At 36.2% G+C, this 27,948-nt stretch overlaps 1 protein-coding gene across 10 annotated transcripts in view; it reads right to left on the minus strand.

Moving 5' to 3' along the window:
• GRIA4 (glutamate ionotropic receptor AMPA type subunit 4) overlaps nucleotides 1-27,948 on the minus strand; it is a 392,195-nt gene that overhangs the window by 44,087 nt on the left and 320,160 nt on the right. For 9 of the 10 annotated variants that reach the window (XR_012132554.1, XR_012132555.1, XM_073239344.1 and 6 more), the window contains 4 exons: nucleotides 27,063-27,173; nucleotides 19,164-19,370; nucleotides 3,223-3,593; nucleotides 996-1,194 (listed from right to left, as the gene is read on the minus strand). Coding sequence is in view for 8 of the 10 variants with exons in the window: in XM_073239344.1 (XP_073095445.1) it covers nucleotides 996-1,194; nucleotides 3,223-3,593; nucleotides 19,164-19,370; nucleotides 27,063-27,173 (888 nt within the window). In the remaining 2 variants the exon portion in view is untranslated. Of the gene's footprint in view, nucleotides 1-995; nucleotides 1,195-3,222; nucleotides 3,594-19,163; nucleotides 19,371-24,531; nucleotides 25,771-27,062; nucleotides 27,174-27,948 lie in introns of those variants that run through there. The other variant, XM_073239350.1, reaches the window with a different exon arrangement.

Here is a 27,948-nt window from a genome sequence, read left to right on the forward strand (position 1 = left end):
TGAACTTACTTTAAAGGGCTATCATTATTTTTACACAAAATCTTAGGGAATTGTGAAATATACCTGTCTTCAAAACAATTAAATATCTAGTCTTCAAGCAATTAAACATAACATGTCTTCATTATTACCTAGTTAAATATTTATGAAAATGTCTTTTGGACTATTTAAAAAATTTTTTTTTTTGGTTCTGAAATCACAAGTGAACCCTTGTCTCTGATCAGACATTACCAAGTGTACATGTCTGGGTTTACACAGAACCAGAGTAAAAGAAAGTCACTGATCAAAAAGTTATCCTCGTATGGAACAATTAAAAAGAAAACAAACAAAAAATATCCTCCAAATACCTGCCATCCTGATGGCAAGCCAAAGGGATCATATCCATATGTGAAATGCAATTATATCATTTTTCACAGTTTTATCTGCAAAAGCAGAGAAATCAGCACAAAATACCATAAATGCCTTACTTACAAAGGTGCAGAACATAATAGTTCTTGCTACCATTATCTTGTAAGAAGGTGATATATTGCATTGAAGTTCATTGTTATGGAATATTTTATAGAATAATATAACTCATCTAGGTAATACAATCTGGAGTTAATGTTTTGGGTTTCAAATACAGAATGTCAAATGTAGTCTTTAAAAAAGAGGGCTTAATTGACGCTCTTAGCCCAATACATACATCTAGTCTTGCCAGATACCGTATCATAGCATTATCAACATTGGAGTTTTGGGGGTAAATTATGTTGTAAAGTTGTTTTAATTACCTTCCTGTTGTTCCTTTTCCCTAGGGAAGTTCTCTCACAATGTGAATAAACTGATCAGTTTTTGCAAATTAAAGTGATAAGATAAAATCCAAGTAGGCGTATTCACATTAAACATAGCAGTTAACATTGTGTCTGCAAAATCTGCAATAGCTAGAGCCCCTAATAGGATTGTTGGCAAAACTGCCTAAGTGTCAAAATCATAAACGTTTGTTAGTTGTTCCTTTAACTTACTCTGAAGAATTCTTTCGTTGACCCTGAATCCAGAGTTCCATAGGCAATTTCTGTTTGCTTGGCCAGGTCTTCGGCACTTTCTATGGGAGAGACCATCCGCTCAACCGTCAGAAAAGCAGCAAGGTTTGCAGTGTAAGACGATATGATGATGAGAGTGAAGAACCACCACACGCCTCCGACGATGCGACCTGAGAGGGACCTGAACACGGACACGGTGAGGCTCACTGCCCTTTCTGACCGGTGCAGAGCAAGGAAGGAAATGCCGTCAATTCACGATTCGCATTTAAAATAACAGGGGTCAAGTATGATTTCCATGTTCTGTCTACTCCAGAATGATCTAGCCTTTCTGTATAAATGAATGCCTTCTACCCTATACTGCATGTAAACATAAATGCCCCTGAAAACATAGAAAACTTGTCTTTTTTACTGTTGAATCGGCAGCAGTGGGGAGCTTAATGCCTTTCCTTCAGGTGCAGAAGAGGAATGCCTACTTAAACTCATTGACAGTCTTCCCCTCTTACATTCTAGCATCTCTGAAATCAGGATCTAGCCTATGATGTATAGAAAGAGTACCATGGTTTAACTGGTGGCGTTGTTTCTCTCTTGGTGGTACATAAAAATTACAATAAATCTCAACCATGGGTGAGGTCTTAGACTGGACTCGAGTTGGTAGATGTCTTTCTGACACAACTTGTATTTCCTGCAGCCAGAGCCCCGCTAGGATGGATGGGACGTGTGATGGAGGGGTCTGGGCCAGATGGAGATCTAGGACTGGTCTCAAAGTGACCTTAGTGGAGGATTTTTGCTTGTTTGTTTGCTATTTCATTTTTGATCTGAGTGGAGGATGAGCTATGTATGTCCTCAAGCACCTTTACATACTAGTATAAATAACGTTCTCTCTGCCACTGCCAACAAGACCCAAAGTGTATGACTCGCAACATGCTGTGTGACAGCATTAAAACAGATGCTAAACCTAAAAAAAAGTTCCCTTTGCACCCTTTCCCTGGCTATCAGGGCTGTGTGCGTGAGTGTGAGTGCACAGGAAAAGTGAGAACAGGATGGAGAAAACATGCAGAGCTTTTTCATAATTGATCTCTCTCACTGGGGACCATCAGACTCAAAACTCCTGTGACAAATCGTTTTTAAACACTTTTTTAATGTGAGGAAAAATTTCATATTTTCCATGGCATTTCTAAATGCTTCTTCTTAACCATTGCTACAAAAGTAGCACATGTTGATTTTAACTTAGTATTTGCTTAATCCTGGCTTTAAAAACCATTACTTGATTTGCTTTGATTTTGTTTCATTTCATTAATTGGGAGTTATTGATTCAGATTCCTATGTTACTGGAATTTGAATATAGGCACATGTATAGTCTTCCTGGGTCTTAAGGAACACAAACTGTACTGTGGCTACAATGTATCTTTTTAAAGAAAGCATACGTTTCTTTCAAAGAATTCATATACTTATGATGCAACTATAAGTCACTATTTAAGTTCAATTCTTAGCTTGTCCTATTTAGCTACTTTTGCTATGGGACAAATTTGGTATTTTTCTTTCAACAGGAGACTGGCTGCATTTTTGGCCAACATCAACTGAAAAATGTCTTAGCAGAGTCCAAAGGAAGTGGGCCATGACTCCACAGATACTGGAAAACGTCTCTGTTAAACTGATAAGGTGTTTACCTTGCTGACTCTGCCAGATGCTTCTTGTTTATGTATTGTTATGTAGAACAATGCGCATCTGGTACCTGTGGTATTGACCCAGGGTTTAGGTAACTCAACGGCAGAAATTTCCCTTAAGCTACATGGGATGTAAACTGAGTTCAAAACTAATTTTTAAAATGAACAGCGACAGTAACAAAAACAGCTGATTTTGAGAAGGAGACAAAATGAAAATAAATTCCTATTTTTACAACTTGGGTTTTAGTTTCCACCTGTCAAACCGCTGAAGGAAATATAAATACTAAGTGATTTTCTGTGCATTCTGATGAGATGCAGATGTTACTCTTCCATTGGGAGAGTTAGTCTTTATGATGAATCTATGTTTTGTGCTAACTTGGAGAAGTTGGCTATGCATATACTTAGGTTAATTTGGGAACTGCAAGATTTTTCTGTGTTCCAAGTAGTGCTCTGCCTCCAGGAAAAGAACACATAGAAAAGATGCTCTGCACAACCCTAAGGATTACTGGGGAGTTGCTGAGGAACTTGAGAGTTTTGAAACTAACCTGGGTGAAATGTCACATCCTTGCTGCATGAAAGCACCCAGGGAAAACCAGAGGCTGTTAAAGATGCCAAACTCGTTGGGAGGCTGGTCGCTGGGTCCCTCCTTTCCATCGTCTGGCTCTTCCGTGTGCCACTCATACGGACTAAACCTGCTAACTAGGAACAAGACCACGCTGACACCAATGTAGGCAAAGACTATGCACATCCAAATCTCATAGGCCAGAGGATCCAAGAAGGAAAACACTCCTGGTTTGGATTTCTGAGGCTTTTTTATCATGATAGATATGCCCAAACTCATGAAGGGCTTAGAGAAGTCAATGACCTCCTCTCGGACCAAAGTGATTGTCAGAGGGGCAATAGCAATCTCTGCTTTCTATAAGAGAAAAGACACATGAAAACACACAGGTTAATGGATTTCATGAAGCAGTTAGCACCGGGTTGATCCACTCAAAGCTAAACAGTTATGCATTCATTCTACATTTCTTTTTTTTTTTTTTGGAATGCTAACAATGAATAAGGCCAGTGATAAATACAAAGATGAACAGTATATTTGTTTTCATAAGATAATATATCATTTAAATAGCACAAAATATTTTATTGAGATAAGAGGAAAAGAAGCAAGGAAAGAGTAGACATAAACAAAAATAACTTGAATTCAAATAACTGTACTAGTCTTTAAGGATCTGGAACAGTACAGAGGAGGAGACTTAATAGTCTTTCCATATGGCTGAATTTTTGAATTTCTTGGCCAGGATTGCTACTATGTTGCAGCCTTTCCTGTTGGAATGTTGCCATTGATTCATTACTTGCCCATCCCTTAATATTATGAATTGCAAATTTCAAACAGTCTTTTTTTATTCCTTTTGAGTTATGAGAAAACCTATCATAAAGTCTCTTTTTATAAAGTAGAAGAAACCCATTGTTTGACAACATTTTCCAATTCAGCACACACACAAAAATCTGGAAATTGGCATTTATTTCTTCCTCTTCACATACTTTGATTTTCTACTTTCAATTTCTAAGAGATTTTAGGAAGCAGTGAATTCAATTCTGGACACGAGTTTCCATTTTTGTTCTGTGATTTTGAACAACTTTTCTGGACCCATTTTCGTATCTCTAAAATGAGGACAGTTTCTTTCCTGTTTACTTCATTGCATTATTGCAATTATCTATTTTAAAAGACTTCATGAAATAATGGTAAATGTTTATTGAGGGATTATGTATCTGTTGCAGACCTAAATAGTTTACATAGCCTTTCATTTAACCTTCCCAGCAATCTTATATTTATTGTTGTTTTATAGATGAAACTGAGACTCAGGTAAATTTTATACATCACGGCAGCTCTGATATTTGAGCTTGTACTCTTTCCATTAAATCATGCCACCTCTAAAATCAAATGAATAAAGCATGGTGAAAAATATGTAAACTATAACACAATCTATAAATGTAAAAAAAAAGGTTATTTATTTTAAAAGGGAAATATTTGGCATAAAATGAAATCTGAAACATGCTAAGATATATGCATTCTTGCATAGAGTCTGCTGCTCTCACATTCACCCCTCTCTATCCTCAGGCCCCTGGTTTGATCCGATGGCCAGCAGCTTGTTAAGAGGACTAGAGGGTTAGCCTGGGGAATGGACTCTGGCCATCAAGCTATCCATTGGGTGGGTGGCTGAGAATTAATGGCATAGGACTTCAAACGAGAATAAGCTGACATCAGAAATACCTGCATATATAAAAGCCAGATTCATTGATGGGAGGTTATTAGTCTCCCCAGAGTTATTATTATTAGTATAATTTCCATTATACAAGTTGTGTATTAACTAGCTCTAGAGAAATTAGTATGTAGAAACACACCAGACAATTAGGGAGTTATCTCCACTCCCCTCATCCACTCTTACTTTTTCTTTATTCATGATCTGCTAGATATCATATTATGAATTACATTTTTTTATTTTAAAGTGGGACACTACAGAACATTGTATTTTATAATTCCTTTTTCTCCTCAAAAGAACAATGAATTCATTTTTATTTCAACTTATATTAAAAATTAAAAAGGGTTTAATGATTGTAATTATTGTATTATATGAAAGCATCAATTTTATTATTTTGGGGGATGTTTATATTGTTTCTAGTTTTACACAAATTTTAACATTGATGATATGAACGTCTTTGAAGAACAAATCCTAGTACATATCTTAATTATTTAAGATACATTTCTAGAGATGGGATAGCTGATCTAAATGATTATCTTTTTAATTCTCATGTTATATTTTGCCCAACTTTTCTCCAGAAAGATCATGCACATTTCTGCTGTCACCAGAACTGTGCTTTGAATCACCTGCAGCTTTGCATCTTAGACACCAACTGTGTATCTTTATTCTCATTTATCTTTGCCAATTTGCTGTATGGTAAATTAGAACATTTTGTATTAATTTGCATTTGGCTTTACAGAATAAATAGCCACTTTTACTTCCTTTATGTATTTATTACCTGTCATAATCTGTCCCTATTTTCCATATGGAGTATTCATATTTTTACTTACTAACTTACAAATTCTTTGATACATTATAAATTTAAATTTTATTTCCTATAAATGTTCCAGATATTTCCCCTATTCACAAATGATTTTTGTTTACCTAACCTGGTTCATGGTATCTTATTGCAATATCTATTTTAAATTGTGTTGTAGCCATATAAAATCATCTTTATGTGTTTTCAGGCTTTGGTTTCATGTGTAGACAATCCTTCTCATGTTGTATGATTGATCTCAATCACATGTGTTTTATTCTAGTACCTATAATCCCTCTATAATTTACTGGGTATATTGCATAATAATGTTATAAATTCTCAATTTTCCAAGTAGCTGTCCTGCTATCTATCTCAACAGAATAAATACATGAATGATGCATCCTTTAGTTGATTTGAAATGCCACCTTTCATATACTATATTGCTCTGTGTAAGTATCTCCTGAAATTTTTTATTTACACAAGTTACTACTAATAAGAGTAAAAGCTTTAGAAGGAAATGTGAAGAGAAACACAGAAGTCTCCAGGATATAAAACTAGATGCCATAGGAGGCAAACACTGGGTGAAGGTGGTGACCACAGTGCTCAAGGAGGACACTGCTAAAGTCTTAAGTTTGTATTTTGAAAGAGGCCAGTGAACAAAGATGCTACATCTGGGCTTTCTCTGCTAACATTGGAGATGTACCTTGTTCTAGCATTTCTCAGGGATTCCCAAAATTAAGTGTATAAAGTATGTCTGGCAAGAGCTTGATAATGATTGGATTCTTGAGAACCTCTGGAATGAGGCTCATGAGCCAGCATTTTAGTATACACCACAGCTAATTCTGGTGCTGGTAGGCCATGGAGAGTGCTTTCAGAAATATTCCCGTGTGTTAAAAGGCATACACACAAGTACAGCAGGGCCCAGGTTAAGGCCTTAGATCAGAATGCCACACAAGATCATAGGACAGACTCGCGGTAGGCAGGATAAGCAGAAAGAACCTGAGAGTGTAAGGGAGGTTCTGAACTTCTGGGTCTCCAACTGCTGCAGTGCTGAGATCCCACACAAGTGTTTCACAGATAATCTATTCCTAACACACTAAAAAAACTGGCAAGGAATGAAATTAAAAAAACATGGTATTTGAGAGAGATTAAAGATGGGGCATGAGAGGTGAGACAGAGGCCTCCTCCCCAAACCACACATAATATAAAAATATAATTAATACAACTAATCCTGAAATAGCAACAGGAAAGAAGGCTGCTCCAGACCATATACACCTGCAGAAAAGAACAGACCTCACAGGAAAGGGTAATGTACCAAAGCTGTGACCTGGCAGGACACAAGCACTTCCCCCACCCCAGCTCACCAGCAGGAGGAAGAGAAACAGAGCAGGGAGGGAGTGGAGGCCTGGGACTAATGAACATCTAGCCCTGGAGACCTGCTGTAGGAGCATGAACCTACATTGCATGGTGCTCTGGTGATTAGAGGGGATGGAAACCTAAGAGAGGAAGAATACCTGGAGAGACTGAGATTCCAGCTGCTTGTGGAAAACAGGGATCCATATCCAGCTGCTCTGGGGCAAAAGAAAGGTGGGCAGCCTGAGACATTTCCTAACAGCGAGAGGGGTGCTAGAGGGGCAAAGACTGCACAGAGCTTACTGCTCAGAAGAAAGGACAGGCAGGCAAAATTGTCCAGGCACACTCTGACTAGCAGATTGGGAACTTTCAGGAGTTTCAGGTACTCCATCCCCCTGGCTGGCTATGTAGATCCAAGGCCCCCCACCTTGATATGCAACCAGTTGCACTTTCCTCCCAGCCAGTCGGCACCTGGCTTGCAAACTGGCAGTCCCTGACCTGGTGTCAGGCCAGCCAGAGGGAAGCCCAGCCTATGGCAGCTACAAACACAAAACATAGAGGCTTACACGTGTGTGTAATGCCTGCTGGTTCTGGCAGCGGAGACAGGCATAGCAGCTGGGAAGCAGGAAACAGCTCTTTCCTCCCTCCAGGCACCAGCACCACTCCACTGGGACTCCTGACATTGCTCTGGGGACTTAGCAGCTCCAGAGAGTAGAGATTCTGGGCACTAGAGGGCATCGCTTACAAATATGAAATGTCAAAGGAACCTGGTTCAATCCAAAATCCCACAAACAGCAGAAAAAGGGTCACGTGAAACTGAACTCATAAATCTTCCTGAAAGAAATTGCAAAATAAATATCATAAACATGCTCATGGAGGTATAGAAAAATATTCACGAACTCAGGAACAAATTAAGGACAGTGATCTAATCATTACAGAAAAGAACAGAGGGAATTGAAAGCATGCTCATGGAGGTATAGAAAAATATTCAAGAACTCAGGAACAAATTAAGGACAGTGATCTAATCATTACAGAAAAGAACAGAGGGAATTGAAAGCATATTAGATATGGTGGAGTAGATGATAAATGAATTAGAAATTAGAGAACAGGAATACAAAGAAGCTGGCACACGGACAGAAAAAAGTATCTCTAGGAATGAAAGAATATTAAGAGAACTGTGTAACCAATCCAAATGGAACAATATTCATATTATAGGGGTACCAGAAGCAGAAGAGAGAGAAAAAGGGATAGAAAGTATCTTTGAGGAGCTAATTGCTGCAAACCTCCCCTATCTGGGGAAGGAGATAGTTTCTCAGGCCATGGAGGGGCACAGACCTCCCAACACAAGGGACCCAAGGAAGACCACACCAGGACATATAATAATTAAAGTGACAAAGATCAAGGATATGGACAGACTTTTGAAAGCAGCTGGAGAGAGAAAAAAGATTACATACAAAGGAAAACCTATTGGGCTCTCATCAGACTTCTCAACAGAAACCTTACAGGCCAGAAGGGAGTGGCATGATATATTTAGTGCAATGAAACAGAAGGGCCTCAAACCAAGAATACTGTACCTGGCAAGATTATCATTAAAATTTGTTTTTGACTATCATTTAAATTTGAAAGAGGGATTAAACAATTTCCAGATAAGCAAAATCTGAGAGAATTTACCTCTCATAAACCATCTCTACAGTGTATTTTGGAGGGACTGCTATAGATGGAAGTGTTTCTAAGGCTAAATAGCTGTCACCAGAGGTAAAAAAAACACAGTAAAGAAAGTAGAATTAATTACTAAGCAAACGCAAAATTAAATCAACTTCCTCCAAAGTCAATAAAGGGATAGACAAAGAGTACGAAATATGTTACTTAATATATAAAAATGGAGAGGGAAGAAAAAGGAGGAGAAAAATAAAAGAACCTTTAGATTGTGTTTGTAATAGCATACCAAGTGAAGTAAGTTAGACTCTTAGACAGTATGGAAGTTACCCTTGAACCTTTGGTAATCACGGATCTAAAGCCTGGAATAGCAATAAGTGCATACCTATCGATAATCACCCTAAATGTAAATGGTCTGAATGCACCAATCAAAAGACACAGAGTCACGGAATGGATAAAAAACAAAATCTATCTATATGCTGCCTGCAAGAGACTCACTTCAAACCTAAAGACATACACAGACTGAAAGTAAAGGGATGGAAAAAGATATTTCATGCAACTAATAGGGAGAAAAAAGCAGGCGTTTGGTACTTGTATCAGACAAAATAGATTTCAAAACAAAGAAAGTCACAAGAGACAAAGAAGGACATTAAATAATGATAAAAGGGGTCAGTCCAACAAGAGGACATAATTATTATAAATATATATGCACTCAACATGGGATCACCTACATATGTGAAAAAAATACTAACAGAATTAAAGGAGAAAATAGAATGCAATGCATTCATTTTAAGAGACTTCAACATACCACTTACTCCAAAGGACAGATCAACCAGACAGAAAATAAGTAAGGAGACAGGCATTGAACAATGTATTAAAACAGATGAACCTAATGGACATCTACAGTACTCTACACCCCAAAGCAGTGGGATACAACATTCTTATCAAGTGCAGATGGAACATTTTCAAGAATAGATCACATACTAGGCCATAAAAAGAGCCTCAGTAAAATTAAAAAATATTGAAATAGTACCAACCAGGTTCTCAGACCACAAAATTATGAAACTAGAAATAAATTACACAAAGAAAATGATCAAGTCCACAAACACATGGAAGCTTAATAACGTGCTCCTAAATAATCAGTGGATCAAGCAATATATGGAGACAAGTGACAATAATTTGTCTTCAAAACAAAGAAAGTCACAAGAGACAAGAAGGACATTAAATAATGCTAAAAGGGGTCAGTCCAAAAAGAGGATATAACTATTATAAATATATATGCACCCAACATGGGATCACCTACATATATGAAACAAATACTAATAGAATTAAAGGGGTAAATAGAATGCAGCACCTGATTCAACACCACAAAATCTGTGGGATGCAGCAAAGGTCATGCAAAGAGAGAAGTGTACAGGCCTACCTCAGGAAAGAAGAACAATCCCATATGAACAGTTTAAACTCACAATTAATGAAACTAGTAAAAGAAGAACAAATGAGGCCCAAAGTCAGTATAAAGAGGGACATAATAAAAATTAGAGAAGAAATAAATAAAATTGAGAAGAATAAAACAATAGAAAGAATCAATGCAGGAAGGAGCTGGTTAGTTCAGGAAATAAACAAAATAGATAACCCCCTAGCCAGACTTACCAAGAAAAAAACAGTCTACACACATAAACAGAATCAGAAATGAAAAATGAAAAATCACTATAGATACCATAGATATACAAAGAATTATTAGAGAATACTATAAAAAATTATATGATAACAAACTGGATAACCTAGAAGAAATGGACAAATTCCTAGAAAAATATAACCTTCCAAGGCTGACCCAGACAGAAACAGAAAATCTTAACAGACCAATTAACAGCAACTAAATTGAACTGGTAATCAAAAAACTACTTAAGAACAAAACCCTGGACCAGATGGGCTTCACTGCTGAATTTTATCAAACATTTAGTGAAGACATAATACCCATCCTCCTTAAAGTTTTCCAAAAAATAGAAGAGGAGGGAATACTTCCAAACTCATTCTATGAAGCCAGTATCGCTTTAGTACCAAAACAAGGTATAGCCATCACCACAAAAAATGAAAATTACAGACCAATATTCCTGATGAACATAGATGCAAAAATGCTCAACAAAATATTAGCAAACCGGGGGGAGGAGCCAAGATGGGGGCATGAGTAGAGCAGCAGAAATCTCCTCCCAAAACCATACATATTTTTGAAAATACAACAAATACAACTATCCCTAAAAGAGAGACCAGAAGATACAGGACAACATCCAGGCTACATCCACACCTGCGAGAACCCAGTGCCTCATGAAGGGGGTAAGATACAAGCCCTGGCCCCATGGGACCCAGGTGCCCCACACCCCAGTTCCTGGAGGGAGGAGAGGAGTCAGAGCGGGGAAGGAGAGAGAGCCCAGGACTGCTAAACACCCAGCCCTAGCCATCCACACTGGGAGTGCAGACACACAGTGAGTGGGGTGCTGGATACCAGGGAAACGGGACAGTAAAACCTGTGAGTGGGCCTCTGCAGCTGGCGCCCCTGGGACAAAGAAAAGTGAGTGCTTTTTGAAAGTCTTAAAGGGACAGAGACCCCACAGCTGGACGGAAGCATCCTGGGACACTTAGCCTAGCAGCTGGGAATCCCAGGGAACTCCGGGTGCCCAACCCCCTGGGCGGCAGCACAGCCCGGAGGCCCCTTATGGCAATAAACAGCCTCCTGCCCATTTCCCCTCTGACGCAGCTCCGCCATAGTGGAGAAGCAGCCTGAGGCTAGCCATGCCCACAGCAGCAGGGCAGAGCTTCTTTCACAGAGGCCGGGCAAAAATTAGAAATGCTGTTTGTGCACAGATGCCCAGCACAAGCCACTAGGGGTCGCTGTTCTTCCAGGAGAGGAAGGCCACAAACCAGCAAGAAGGGACGTTCCCGCAGCCGACACACGCACCAACTCCCCACAACTACCTCTACTGTCATGAAAAGTCAGAATAATTTGATACAGACCAGACTAACCCAGAAATCCTACCCTGAGAAGGAATCTGGGGAGACAGACCTAACCAATCTCCCTGAAAAAGAATTCAAAATAAAGGTCATAACCATGCTGACGGATCTTCAGAGAAATATGCAAGAGCTAAGGGATGAAGTCTGGAGGGAGATTACAGAAATAAAAGAATCTCTGGAAGGACTTAAGAGCAGACTGGATGAGGTGCAAGAGGCCGTTAATGGAATAGAAATCAGGAACACAGAGAAGCTGATGCAGAGAGAGATAAAAGTATCTCCAGGAATGAAACAATATTAAGAGAACCGTGTGACCAATTCAAACGGAACGAATTTCACATTATAGGGGTGCCAGAAGAAGAAGAGAGAGAAAAAGGGATAGAAAGTGTCTTTGAAGAAATAATTGCTGAAAACTTCTCCAAACTGGGGGAGGAAATAGTTGCTCAGACCAAGCACAGAGAATTCCCATCAGAAGAGACCCAAAGAGGACAACACCAAGACACATAATAATTAAAATGGCAAAGATCAAGGACAAGGACAGAGTTTTAAAGGCAGCTAGAGAGAGGGAAAAGGTCACCTACAAAGGAAAACCCATCAGGCTATCATCAGACTTCTCAACAGAAACCTTGCAAGCCAGAAGAGAATGGCATGATATATTTAATGCAATGAAACAGAAGGGCCTTGAACCAAGAATACTGTTCCAGCATGATTATCATTTAAATATGAAGGAGGGATTAAACAATTCCCAGAAAAACAAAAGTTGAGGGAATTTGCCTCCCACAAACCACCTCTACAGGGTATTTTAGAGGGACTGCTCTAGATGGGAGCACTCCTAAGGCTAAACAGATGTCACCAGAGAAAATAAAATCACAGCAAAGAAAGCAGACCAACCAAATACAAATGAAAGGCAAAAAATAAAATCAACTACCCACAAAAGCAGTTAAAGAAAACACAAAAGAGCACAGAATAAAACGCCCAACATATAAAGAATGGAGGAGGAGGAATAAGAAAGGAGAGAAATAAAGATTCACCACACAGTGTCTATAATAGCTCAATAAGCAAGTTAAGTAAGGCAGTAAGATACTAAGGAAGCTAACCTTGAACCTTTGGTAACCATGAATCTAAAGCCTGCAATGGTATTAAGTACATATCCTTCAGTAATCACTCTAAATGTAAATGGACTGAATGCACCAATCAAAAGACACAGAGTAACAGAATGGCTAAAAAAGCAAGACCCATCTATATGCTGCTTACAAGAGACCCACCTCAAACCCAAAGACATACACAGACTGAAAGTCAAGGGATGGAAAAAGATATTTCATGCAAACAACAGGGAGAAAAAAGCAGGTGTTGCAGTACTAGTATCAGACAAAATAGACTTCAAAGCAAAGAAAGTAACAAGAGATAAAGAAGGACATTACATAATGACAAAGGGCTCAGTCCAACAAGAGGATATAACCATTATAAATATATATGCACCCAACACAGGAGCACCAGCATATGTGAAACAAAAACTTACAGAACTAAAGGAGGAAATAGAATGCAATGCATTCATTTTAGGAGACTTCAACACACCACTCATTCCAAAGGATAGATCCACCGGGCAGAAAATAAGTAAGGACACAGAGGCACTGAACAACATACTAGAACAGATGGACCTAATAGACATCTATAGAACTCTACATTCAAAAGCAAAAGGATACACATTTTTCTCAAGTGCACATGGCACATTCTACAGAATAGACCACATACTAGGCCATAAAAAGAGCCTCAATAAATTCAAAAAGATTGAAATTCTACCAACCAACTTTTCAGACCACAAAGATATAAAACTAGAAATAAATTTCACAAAGAAAGCAAAAAGGCCCACAAACACATGGAGGCTTAACAACATGCTCCTAAATAATCAATGGATCAATGACCAAATTAAAATAGAGATCAAGCAATATATGGAAACAAATGACAACAACAATACAAAGCCCCAACTTCTGTGGGATGCAGCCAAAGCGCAGTCTTAAGAGGAAAGTATATAGCAATCTAGGCATATTTAAAGAAGGAAGAACAATCCCAAATGAATAGTCTAATGTCACAATTATCGAAACTGGAAAAAGAAGAACAAATGAGGCCTAAGGTCAGCAGACGGAAGGACATAATAAAGATCAGGGAAGAAATAAATAAAATTGAGAAGAATGAAACAATAGAAAAAATCAATGAAACCAAGAGCTGGTTCTTTGAGAAAATAAACAAAATAGATAAGCCTCTAGCCAGACTTATTAAGAGAAAAAGAGAGTCAACACACATCAACAGAATCAGAAACGAGAAAGGAAAAATCACAACGGACCCCACAGAAATACAAAGAATTATTAGAGAATACTATGAAAACCTATATGCTAACAAGCTGGAAAACCTAGGAGAAATGGACAACTTCCTAGAAAAATACAATTTTCCAAGACTGACCAAGGAAGAAACACAAAATCTAAACAAACCAATTACCAGCAAAGAAATTGAAGCGGAAATCAAAAAAGTACCCAAGAACAAAACTGCTGCATCAGGTGGATTTACCTCAGAATTTTATCAGACAAACAGAGGAGATATAATACCCATTCTCCTTAAAGTTTTCCAAAAAATAGAAGGGGAGGGAATACTCTCAAACTTATTCTATGAAGCCAACATCGCCCTAATACCAAAACCAGGCAAAGACCCCACCAAAAAAGAAAACAACAGACCAATATCCCTGATGAATGTAGATGCAAACAGAATATTAGCAATCCGAATTCAAAAATTCATCAAAAGGATCATATATCACGACAAAGTGGGATTCATCCCAGGGATGCAAGCATGGTGCAACATTCGAAAATCCATCAACATCATCCACCACATCAACAAAAAGAAGGACAAAAACCACATGATCATCGCCATAGATGCTGAAAAAGTATTTGACAAAATTCAACATCCATTCATGATAAAAACTCTCAGCAAAATGGGTATAGAGGGCAAGTACCTCAACACAATAAAGGCCATATATGATAAAACCACAGCCAACATCATACTGAACAGCGAGACGCTGAAATCCTTTCCTCTGAGATCAGAGACAAGACAGGGATGCCCACTCTCCCCACTGTTATTCAACATAGTACTGGAGGTCCTAGGCATGGCAATTAGACAAAACAGAGAAATACAAGGAATCCAAATTGGTAAAGAAGAAGTGAAATTGTCACTATTTGCAGATGACATGATATTGTACATAAAAACTGTAAAGACTCCAAGACTACTAGAACTGATATAGGAATACAGCAAAGTTGCAGGATACAAAATTAACACACAGAAATCTGTGGCTTTCCTATACACTAACAATAAACTAATAGAAGGAGAAATCAGGAAAACAATTCCATTCACAACTGTATCAAAAAGAATAAAATACCTAGGAATAAACCTAACCAAGGAAGTGAAAGACCTATACCCTGAAAACTATAAGACACTCTTAAGAGAAATTAAAGAGGTCATTAACAAATGGAAACTCATCCCATGCTCCTGGCTAGGAAGAATTAAATTTGTCAAATTGGCCATCCTGCCCAAAACAATATAGAGATTTGATGCAATCCCTATCAAATTACCAACAACATTCTTCAACGAACTGGAACAAATAGTTCAAAAATTCATATGGAAACACCAAAGACCCCGAATAACCAAAGCAATCCTGAGAAGGAAGAATAAAGTGGGGGTGATCTCGCTCTCCAACTTCAAGCTCTACTACAAAGCCACAGTAATCAAGACAATTTGGTACTGGCACAAGAACAGAGCCACAGATCAGTGGAACAGAATAGAGACTCCAGACATAAACCCAAATATATATGGTCAATTAGTATTCGATAAAGGAGCCATGGACATACAACAGGGAAATGACAGTCTCTTCAACAGATGGTGCTGGCAAAACTGGACAGCTACATTTAAGAGAATGAAACTGGATGACTGTCTAACCCCATACACAAAAGTAAATTTGAAATGGATCAAAGACCTGAATGTAAGTCATGAAATGATAAAACTCTTAAAAGACAACATAGGCAAAATCTCCTGAATATAAACTTGAGCAACTTTTTCCTGAATGCATCTCCTTGAGCAAGGGAAACAAAAGAAAAAATGAATACATGGGACTACATCAAACTTAAAAGCTTCTGTACAGCAAAGGACACCATCAAGAGAACAAAAAGGCATCCTACAGTGTGGAAGAATATATTTGTAAATGACATACCTGACAAGGGGTTAACATCCAAAATCTATAAAGAACTCACCTGCCACAACAACCAAAAGAGCAAATAACCTGATTAAAAAATGGGCGGAGGATATAAACAGACACTTCTCCAAAGAAGAAATTCAGATGGCCAACAGGCACATGAAAAGATGCTCCACATTGCTAGTTATCAGGGAAATGCAAATTAAAACCACAAGGAGGTATCACCTCACATCTGTTAGGATGGCCAACATTGAAAGGACTAGAAACAGCAAATGCTGGTGAAGATACAGAGAAAGGGGAACCCTCCTACACTGCTGGTGGGAATGTAAATTTGTTCAACCATTGTGGAAAACAATATAGAGGTTTCTCAAAAAAGTAAAAATAGAAATGCCATTTGATCCGGAAATTCCACTCCTAGGAATTTATCCTAAGAATGCAGGAGCCCAGTTTCAGAAAGACATATGCACTGCTATGTTTATTGTAGCACTTTTTTACAATAGTCAAGAAATGGAAGCAACCTAAGTGTTCATCAGTAGATGAATGGATAAAGTAGTTGTGGTACATATACACAATGTAATATTCAGCTACAAGAAAGAAACAGTCCCTACCATTTGCAACAACATGGATGGAGCTGGAGTGTATCATGTTCAGTGAAATAAGCCAGGTGGAGAAAGATAAGTACCAAATGATTTCCCTCATTTGTGGAGTGTAACAATGAAGCAAAACTGAAGGAAGAAAATAGCAACAGACTCATAGACTCCAAGAAGGGACTAGCAGTTATCAAAGGGGAGGCTTCAGGGAGGGAGAAGGGGATTGAGGGCTATTATGATTGGCACACATGGTGTGAGGGGTGTCATGGGAAAGACAGTGTAGCTCAGAGAAGACAAATAGGGACTCTGTGGCATTTTACTACACTGATGGACAGTGACTGCAATGGGGTATTGGTGAGGAATCGATAATAAGGGTGAATGTAGTAACCATGTTGTTTTTCATGTGAAACCTTCATAAGAATATCAATAATACCTTAATAGAAAAAATATGGTATCCAAAGTTAATAATTTTGTTGTCTTATTGACTTTGTTGGGTAGAAGAGACTGGAATGAATATTACCTAAGGGCCTTGGAAACTGGGCATTTGTGTATGTGATAGGGGTAAGAAAGAAGAAAAGTTGAGAAGGAAGTACAAACTTTGCACACACCAGCATGGAAAGTACCAAATCTGCAGAACGTGTAAGAGATATGGAAGATTTCCTTTTAGAGAAGAAGTGGGCAACTCAAGTGGCAGAGATCAAGGTATTCATGTGTATCTCTGAGAAACTGCACAATGTTAGGACTTTCAATTACTGTGACATGTGTGCTACAGATATATATATTTTTTGTTAATTATGCTATTCTCTTCATATCACTTGTCATTATTTAGACAATATCCCTCTCATAAAACATGGTAAGAACACTGGCAAAGAATCTTCTCAGGCAAACCCTGAGCTGCCCATAGGTAGAGATTCCAGAGGAGAGAGATGTAACAAAAGCCTTAGAAAGTAACTCAGATTAGCTTTCCCATCCATAATTAATGGTTAATCCTAGTACAATTTTTTTTTTCTATAAGTGTATTTGGTTTTATTTCTCTCTGTAGGACAAGTATGATTTTTTGAGGTGGAATATTACCTAAGGGCCCTGGACAGTGTTTTTTAAGAGAATGAATTACTGCAGTTCTAACAACTTGGGTAATGTTCATAGTTAAAACCTGCTTTATTGTTATCAAAAGTTTAAAATATTACCAAGGAACACACATGCTTCAGGAAGGAATCCCTTTTCTTTGGAACTAAAAGCTCTACATTAAACTGTTGAAGAGCCCTGCGGTGAAATCCTTTTTATTTAAAACTGCAATTTTTTTGTGTCCATTTACGGTACCTAACTAGTCAGCTGTGCTTTCAGATGGATATAAAACTAACTGATTGCTCTTTAATGCCAAAAGTTTGCTCTAGCTGCTGGAGTTATAGGTACTGTAGTGGACTGTGTGGAGAATGTTCACTGCTTCACCATCTGAAAAGCAGGATGCAGAATCACAAAACTAATGAGTTGCATTTCTGGCTGGGAAGGTGAGCCCCTTGGTAGACTTCAGTTCTGTTCTAACTCATTCTACTGCTACTCTTTTCTGGGGAAAGATGACTCTCATGTAATTCTTCATTTCAAAAGGATCTTGTGAGGATTAGACATATTATGCTTTGAAGGTGAAATCTGTGAAATATAAATTGGTTTATAGGAAATTTCAGAATACATTTTGAGTGTATGTGGCTTTTATTGTTTACTCGATGAATAAAGCTTACTGTGAGCTCTCTGTTTGGTTTCTCAACTTTGGAAATATGCCAACACTAGCGTTTGATAACTGCTGGTTTGATTTTTGACACTTTGCAGGGGCAGCTGGAAAGAGCAGTCTTAATCTGATTCAGGTGGAAATGTCTACACTGGATTTGCCCTTTCCTGTGAATGTGTACACTCAGCATCTGGTGAAATCAAAGGGAAGGACTTGACATACTATGTGAAGCCTGCTATGGAAATAATTCTAGCTTTTGTATTTTGTTATCTATGAAACAATGATGGCATTGCATAAAGTTTAAATTTAGTGTGTTCAGCAAAATTGTAAGAATATAACATTATTGGTGAATATTTTATAGATGCTAAAGTAGTTTAATGATCGCTTCACCAATTAGTTAAAGATATTTATCAGTAATTATAACCAACAAGGACATAAATAATTAAGGTTAAATAAGGTTCCAGTGTTAGGCTGTTGAAGGAAATCTGTTCCTACATTTATTAAATAATAGATCACTAATGGATTTGTTTTGTAATTTTTATCAGGACATGTCTGTGGTATATAGCAGCACCAAACTTATAGAATAATCGTCACAGATAGTCAAGTCAGTGTTTTTTGTTTTTTTTACATAGGATGTCATATTCCAAATTTTTATCTTTTCTCCTGATTTTGAAGTTATCAAGTGTTAGTTTCTCTAGTTGCTTTGGAATTGCATTATTAAAGAAATAGAGAAACATTTGAACATTTTATATGCCTCTTTAAATGTAAATGCAAATTTAAAAAACAGTAATAAGCTTTTAAAAATTGACATGTGCCCAAGTGAGAAAATGTTTCAGTTTTATGTAAGTAAATTCTTCAATAAATCGATTTGCTTACCCCATAAACAAGTTCTCCTACCATCCCATTCCAGATTTTTGTGTCTGCATCCCTTGCTCCATATTTTCCATCAGGGACAATGGCAATTTTATACTTGATACCAATATGTTTTGCAATTTCAGATGCCAAATCTACACAGTATCCTTCATACTTGTCATTTCCTTCAAACATTTCATGATTTTTCTTGTACATAACATATGGGGATTCCTATAATGAGAGAAGTAGAACTGTAAAGGAGAAATTGTAAAACATTTAAAAATCTTTATGTAACTTTTCAGTTTCAGAACTTGATGAAAAGATGATATTTAGTATTAGTATACACACTGATTTTGTATGGCTAGCAATCCATAATAAAACAGATGAAAATATAAACATGCTTAGAAGTATATTATGTTGCTTTGCAGTGGATACTAAAAGTGAAATCTTTAAAATCATTTTCTATTGAGTGATTATTACACACTTAGCACATAACTAAGATAGGAAAATATACATTAATAATTTTCTAGAGAAGCATAAGTTATCATTTTGGCTATTAAATGATTATTTCCAAAGTATGTATCATGAAGTTTAAGACGATTGAGTTGTCAGCTTCATACAATAGACTCATTCAAGGTCACAGGTCTGCATATTTCTACCTCTCATTTAGCCACATTCAACTGTGACCTTCTTTAGGACAAGAGGGCAAGAGCCAGACCACTTTTCTTTGCTAAGAGTAGGATGTCTTTCTCAGAGCAGGTACTAAGGCAAGTTCGGAGAAGAAAAGAGTTAACAGTTAAAAAAGTATATATACTTATTTGCATTAAATTAGCTTTCCTAAAATTGTCAAATATTTTTGCTTAAATTACTATTGTGTTCTATGAATTTTAATTCTATTATAAAATATGTCCCCAATGGAAGCTAATAGTTTCCCTCAACTGTGATTATCACATACTTCAAGTGATATTCCCATTTAGGTTTTGAAGCAAGTAAGACAGAAAATAGGATGAAGAATTATTGTGAAAATCCTAATAAAATGAAAAACTTGACTGGTGGCTTATAATAACTGGACAGTTTTCAGTGAAAACACACACACACACACACACACACACACAGCCCTAAATCAAAACAGGCCATGAACTAGAGAGACACGTTGACCAAAAAGCACTTGATTTTGTAAATGGAACCTAAGGCCACCTTACTAGACAATTGCCTGGTGAACATGCAATACGCAGAGAACTCCTGGTCATACTTCAGATTTTTTACTCATTTGCAGACAGGGAATACAACATTTAGTCACAATGTCATTGAGTGCATGTACTTATATTTTATAAAATTGTACTGTAATATTCACTTAGTAATTTTCACACAAATCTTTCCTTTTCCCCAAAATTTATAAATGAAGAAGGTGAACATGCTCTTGAAACTATGGATTAGTCTGTAATTTACTTTGCCTAACATGGAAGTCTGCACTAATTCTGATTTTTGTTTTTAAGTACTTTGTAAATGTAGAAATTACTCTTAAAAACTTAATAAAAATGTAAATTACATGGCATGTGATTTTTTTCATAGAGATACCCTAAATAACTATTATGGGCAATTGTCTAGAATTAGTCTTTGTATTATTTTCCTAAGTTCTGCTTTAGGATGATATGGTCAAGTGACCTAGAAATCTCTCACTCTTTGAATATGATGTATTTTCTAACACTGAACTGGGGTACAGAAAGTTTCTTTACCTATAAAACTAAGGCAAGTAATTGTCTCTTCTTTAGATAGATGAAAATTATTTATTAGTTTATTGAAAACGTTCCCCAAATGTAAAGGGTTTTGCAAATTATAAATGTGGTTATGAAATTTGGAGTTATTACATAACACTGCTAATTCCTAAGATATGTTATATTAGTAGTTCAAATGAGCTAATCCTTTCATTTTCTTCTTTTTTCCCCCTGCAATAGCTAATTAAAATATGGGAGAATATGTAGAAATAAGCAAAAATCACACCTTTGTAAAATGCTTGACATTCTAATTGAAATGGCTATATAGCCGTCACCTATAACTGTTAGTACAAAAATCTTAAGTTTTTCAAAAGGAGTATATAGAAGGCTCACATTTGGTTGAGATCAATTCTAAAGTGTCTGAAATATTTGAACACTTATGAAATTTAATCCTCAAATATATGTATATTACCATATTAGCTTTGTGTTCAGAAGTTTCTCCAGCTCGTATTATCTAGTTTGCTAAATTTCCTCAACATTATATACTGAGCAATTTGCTTCATTAAAATTTACATTTCTATTATTTATTCAAACATTTATTAAGCACCCACTGTGTGCCAGGCAGTTTGCCGGGAACTAGGGGTACAAAAATGAAGAACATATGCCCCTTGTCCTCTTGTGACTAATTGGGATTAAATTCTGTGTAGTAAAGGTAAAGGAGAGAGAGTGGTGGGGGTAAATCAAACAATATAGTAGTGAGAAAAAATAATAGCTCTTGCTTTGTGTCATAGTGTGCTAAGTCTTTTAATCCTGAACTTTCATTTACTTTTCACACTGACGTTTTGAGGTAGGCATTTCCCATTTTGGCAGATGGAAAGTTTGTCTCGGAGATGTTAAACTGTTCTATTTCAAAGAACTAGCAGAAGTGGCTATTGAAGCTGTATGTGGACATTTTTGGAGCTATTGTTGCATCTGTCAAAATATGTACAACTATTTGAGATTAAACATGATTTAAAAGAGGAGGGGCAAGTTTAAAGAGGTGAATTTCTGTATTTTTTAGTGGATGAAATTCTTCATATGAAATCTTGAGTAAACAATTAGATAGCACCTCTCTCTATCTCCTTACAGAATCTGGTACATATAAAGCACTCAAAAAATATCAAGATTCCCTGGTCGATCAGTGCTTACTAAATAGGACTATTGAGGCAACGTAGTGATATTAGAACTTCTGATTCAGGTGTTCAAAAGGAAAGAAAATATTAACAGGACCTAGATCTCTTTTGAAATGCGCGTATGCATACACAGGTAAATGTTTTCATTGTCTTCTTTCATTTTTTTCAACTTCCTTTTAGCACAGCAGGGGCCCATCAGGTCTTTGTTTTTGTGCCAAACAAATAAACAAAGGCTAGAAAACCCTTCAGCTTACTGAAGATAGTGATTAGAAATTTAGCTAGACTCTTTGCCAACCAGGGGCCTGCCCAGTCATTAAGATTCAGATGAGTGGTGCATGCAGCATCAGAGAAATAAAATGATCACACTCGGGAAGGTGGAAGAACAAAGTGAGAGAGAGTCTAGCCTTTTCTGGAACAGAAGCTCTCAAAGTTGCTTAGCTCCACCCAGTTTCTTTGAGTGTGTCTCATTTTGCTTTTCATTCATGTCAAATCCAAATGAGAAGCAAATCCTCAATACTCGCCCAACTTCCCTATTTATCCCATCCCCAATCTGACAATTTGTCTGCAAGAAATCCTTCAAACATTGCATAATTGGGGAAATTTAGTACAAAGTTTTTGGGGCTCCTCTGGGTTAAGGAAGTATCAAATCTTTCCAATACAATAAAAATGAGTTCTAGCAAATCATTAAGGGAGATTTGTGGGGCATCTTTGATAAGCAGGCTTATAGAGTCCCAGGTGCTCAATTGTGAATAAAAATGGAATTATCAGAGAAGTGGAATATGCCCTCTTATTATTACTTCTGCCTTAAGAGTACAACCTACCATACCATCTTTGTTACCAACTACTGTGTTTTGTGGAACAATAACTCCTTATAAGTTATTTTAAAAGCTGTACCTCTTAGTGATTATGAGTTTATTACTGCAATTCCCATAACAGATAGTGTTCTACATCTGCTCTGCTATTTCAGGAAAGAAATGTCTTTGTCTAAAGCTGCTACATTAAGGCTTGCTTATGAAAATGTTTGTGTAAATGAATTAAGATGATTTTTAATCATAAAGTATCATTTTCCTCCTGAGGAACTATTTTTTGGACTTTTTGTATTTAGCAAAAGTAAAGCTGTTTAAATAGATGCTTAATAGAAAGCCTTTAAGATTTTCTAAACATCACAAATATAATCATTACAATTACTATTGAAAACAATTAAAATAATAAAATCAGTAGTATCAACCAATTATTTGTAATGTGGATTTCTGATTCCTCCAATGTATATTAATGGATGTAGATAATTTATCCCATGGGTAAAATTTTTAAAAGTGGAAATCAAATTGTTATTATCCAATTCAGAAAAAAATGAGTAAATTTAATAGCTGCAGAATTTTGTTTATGCAAAATAACTTATTTAAAAACTAATTGAGTTACAAGCCCTCTGTAGGCAGATGTATGTATGGGGAAATTAATATTTGGTACAAGAAAGAAAATAATCATATCTGTATGACTGATATGTAAGTTTACATGTATATAAATATGTGTATGTCTATGCTGTATATGTACTTGTACCTATGTATAGTGCATCTAGAAAATTCTACACAGAGAAGATTAAAATATCAAATATCTCATAAAAACTATAAAAAGTAACCTCTGGAAAGATCAAGTGTATTGCTTTTAGGTTTGTAACATAATTCTGATGTTGTAGTGGATAAATTTGGATTTATGTAAAATTTTCCCTAAGGATTGTTATGTTCATAAAATGGTAAGAAGTATCTTCTTAGTTGAGGAATGCATCTTAAGCATCATTTAGCTTCAGTAGTAATGATTTGGGAGAAAATGGTCTTTGCTAAAATATACTACATTATCTCTCCTTTTCCAGAGAGTTCAGCAGCCGAAACAATCGGAGAGGTTACAGGGGAAACACCCCTCTCTTCCTCCAACCATCTACTGCAAACTGCCTTTTCCTCAGTTGCTGCACTCACCCAAACCACATGGCTCAGGTTTGGCTTCCTTAGGTTGCTATTTAACACAAATTATTATTTTGAATGTAAATAGTTCAATTAATATGGCCACAGTCTTATACATTTTACAGGTTTCATAAAATATTCAGTCATTAAGAGTTAAAAAATGATGGGCATCTGAATCCAAAACATTAGACTTTTCAACTTTGTAGTCATGATTCTCATGCGGTGATACTGTCAATTTTACTTTTTACTTAGATTTAGCAAATTATATTCAGTATGACTAGATTCAGGTAGAATAATTTAGTCATTAAAATGAAGATCACGTTATAGATATATTACACTGTTACAAGAAAAATAAATGTTGACAGTACAAAAGGCTAAAGCCACATTTTATTTAGAATGATATCTGCCATATTTATTTTACTATATTTTTTGTTTTCTTTCTCTCATGAAATATAACTTCAGTTAAGTGCTGGGTTGTCACCTGTTTTGTTCTGTAATGTTTCCCCAGGCTTACAGCTGTGCCTAGCACACAGCAGACGCTTAATAAATATTTATGAAGGGATAAATGCATTTCTCAATCAATTTTATTTAATAATAGCATATATCATTACAGTGTATCAACATATATATAACAACATACACAAAGGAAAGACAAATGGAAGAACAGTGACACTATCAATTTCAATCAAAAAGAATGATTTCCAGTGCTGCACAATGCTCTCCGTTTTCTTCTATGTCTAGATATGTTTTGCACATATTACAGTGTCTAACCAACTCCCTCTGTGTTGGGAGTTTTCAGTTGAGTTTGGGATTATTACACACAGTCGCCAATCTCTCACTGATCTACAAGGAATCATATTTCTTTCAAAATGCATGAGGTGGTGGAGATATCATAGGTTCCAGGCTATTGTTTCCAACAAAAGCAAATATAAGAAACACTTTCATGGAAGGAACTCCAGAATGGGATTTTTTTTTTTGGATTACTGAATGATTACAGAGTTGCAAAGATCAGAAGTAATATTTATATGAAGATGACATTTTTATACAAAACACAGTACTACTATTGCATTATTTTGATAGCAAAAATATTGGTGATATCACTGTCAAGCAATAGATAACTTTACAGATACTCCTTATGTATATAGGAAACAGATTTTTCATTTTCACTTATTTTTTTGATAGCATGCTCCCTGAAAACTAGCCATGCTTGCAAAATTAATTCACTCTTTTGGTTTTAAGAATTATATCTCCAGCCCCTTTAATAACAGGGATAGAAAGGTGATTCTGTACATTATACCTAAAATGCACACTAAAACAGTTTATTTTACACAGAACAGGCAATATTTCCAAAAAATCTTAAAAAACAACTGTGTATATTCAGAAAACAAGCACACAAATTCATAGATTTTTACTTTTAGAAAACCTTCACTTGGAATTAAGAGTGCTGTAATTCCATCATTTATTTACAATGACCTCATTTCAAGATATGGGAATTGATATGTCAGAATCACTAAGTGATTCCTTTCAACATCTATTTTTTTTTTCTTGAGAAAGATGAGGATTAATTCTTCTTTTAGTCTAGTATCTCAGAAAAGTCACAGATCTTAAAAAAAAAATTTTTTTTTTCTGGTAGTCCAGAGTTGGTCATCCAAGAAGAATCCCACATGAATAATTAGCTTAGATTTACTACACAGGAGAACAGACTCGAGCCTTAGTTAGGAATGGTTGAACAGCGTGGAACTCATTTCTCTCTTGATCAATGTCTTAAAATAGGATTCTTCATCAGAGGCTGAAAAGAGGAGGACTGTACTGAAGTATGACTTTCCATTACTGTGTCTTTTTTAGGAAAAGAAATATATATATATATATTGTTTTTCAAGTCCCATGCAAATATTACATGATCAAGTTAGAAGGAATATGTTTTTCACTCTTACACAAACATTGCTGTTGATTGGTTTGCATTCTAAAATCATAAAATTCCAATCAAGGCTTGGCAGATTGACATTAAATTGCTAGCTGCTGATGCAACACACATAAAACTAATTGCAACATCTGAAAGCTTCTCTCTGGCTTTTTCATGCTTTGACCCCAATGTCAAAATTTTGGAAATCACTCAACATGATTAAAAACCTAAAACTAAAATTACATATGGTAAAAACTAAATTACATAAAATATTTTGCTTTATTTAGAGTAAGGGCTTCAGAAATAATTTAAAATGTGTTCTGCTGAAGGAGACAGTGTGCTGAGGATACACACCTTTAACTTAAGATAGAAAGGTCACCGATTGTTGATCTCCTTTGACTTACATTGACTTTAGAATAGAAAAATACATAAAATGTTCTACTATTTAAATGGTAACTTCCTGAGAATCTCTTAAAAAATGCAGCCTTAGGATACTTCTCATTTTATGATGTGGCCAAATGAAGAAACAATATTTTTCTTAATTCTTAGGAGAAATCCAGTAACTGTATTGTGTATTTGTCACTGGTCAATGAGAAAAATAATCGGTGCAAAAACCCTTTTCACATTAAAAATAAATATAGAACAAGATTTACTTCTAAAGCACTGAGTTATATTAAACATGCTCATTAAAATCTTCACATTCATATCTCCACTTTTATAAACAGACAATGCAAAACATTATCCGATGAATAAAGTACCTGAAAATTATAATTTTAAACACTATTAACTATAATTACATTCATGGTTTAAAAAACATAGTAACAACAATATGGTGTTTACTACGGGATATTTTTATGTGATTGGTTGTTGGTCTTTTTCATGTTCTTTTGTCCTTTGGAATCTCAGCACTTCATACATTTCCGACTACAATGTGACAGTTTCAATTTTTAATATCTGAGCATTTTTCCAAGAACAACAATGCAACAAAAAGTAACAAATAAAAGCACTGAATGTACTCAAGGCTCAGGATACACCTATTCGAAGCCTCGATAGACTGTGGATCAAACGCCCATATGGCCACGCTGACGCAGCTTCCACCCTCCCTATTTACCACAGCTGAGGAACTAAAATTGCCTGTGGACAAAACGGAATAGCATAAAGCATAGACCAAAACTTACCATAATTGTGGTTACAACCACTGTTCTGTTCTCAATAGCTGCTGTGTCATTGCCAAGAGTGGGTACGTCTTGAATCAAGACTAATTTATCCATATCATTCCAGTAACCAACCTGCCAAATAAAGAAAATTCTTGAAAACACTTAGAGAAGAGAGTCTTTTCTAGTTCTTATTGGAACAAGGAGGGGTATTATTAAGTAAGCAAACACAACAAGTTTCAAAAGCAGGTGAAAAAAAGTGTTTGGAGGTTTTCTTAATTGATGGTGAGCCAGTTTTCCTGCTGTTAATGATGCTGCCTGGTTATACATTTGGCAACTTTAAAATTTACAGTCACAGAGTAGCCAAGACATTGGGAGTGAGTGGTTCCAAAAAGAATACGGGTACAGATGGGATCCCGTTTTATGCTCGTCCTCTCCTCTGGTGAGACTGCCTGGCACTCTCTAAGATTAATTTACATGATTTTATCAATAACATTACCGGCTTTATGGTAAAAGGACTAGCTGGATTTACCAAGGGGCCATATACAGATATTTTCAAGCAAAAAAGATGTGTATTTTTAAAGCAATATAGAAATAGTTTTTGGTTTGACATAACCTAGCCACCAGATAACGATCTTACTATTTCTAAAATGTCAAATAGGTGAGATTAATATTAGTGAATATTAATATTAATAAATAATGTTAGTATTTTCACTTTCAAAGATTACATTAAGTTTGAGGTTTTTCATTATTTAGAATCCTTATGTTCTTATTTAGACCTGAAGCAAACTCCTTTCTATAAAATATGTTAAATAATTAGGTAAGCATTTTGTACCAAGTCATAAACTATAATGGGACCCTAAAGGAAATGCAGGGTTCTTTGTAGTATGCAGACCACCAAGTAATAGTT

This window comes from Manis javanica, chromosome 6 (assembly GCF_040802235.1).
Source record: "Manis javanica isolate MJ-LG chromosome 6, MJ_LKY, whole genome shotgun sequence".
In the NCBI taxonomy this organism is placed as follows: domain Eukaryota; kingdom Metazoa; phylum Chordata; class Mammalia; order Pholidota; family Manidae; genus Manis; species Manis javanica.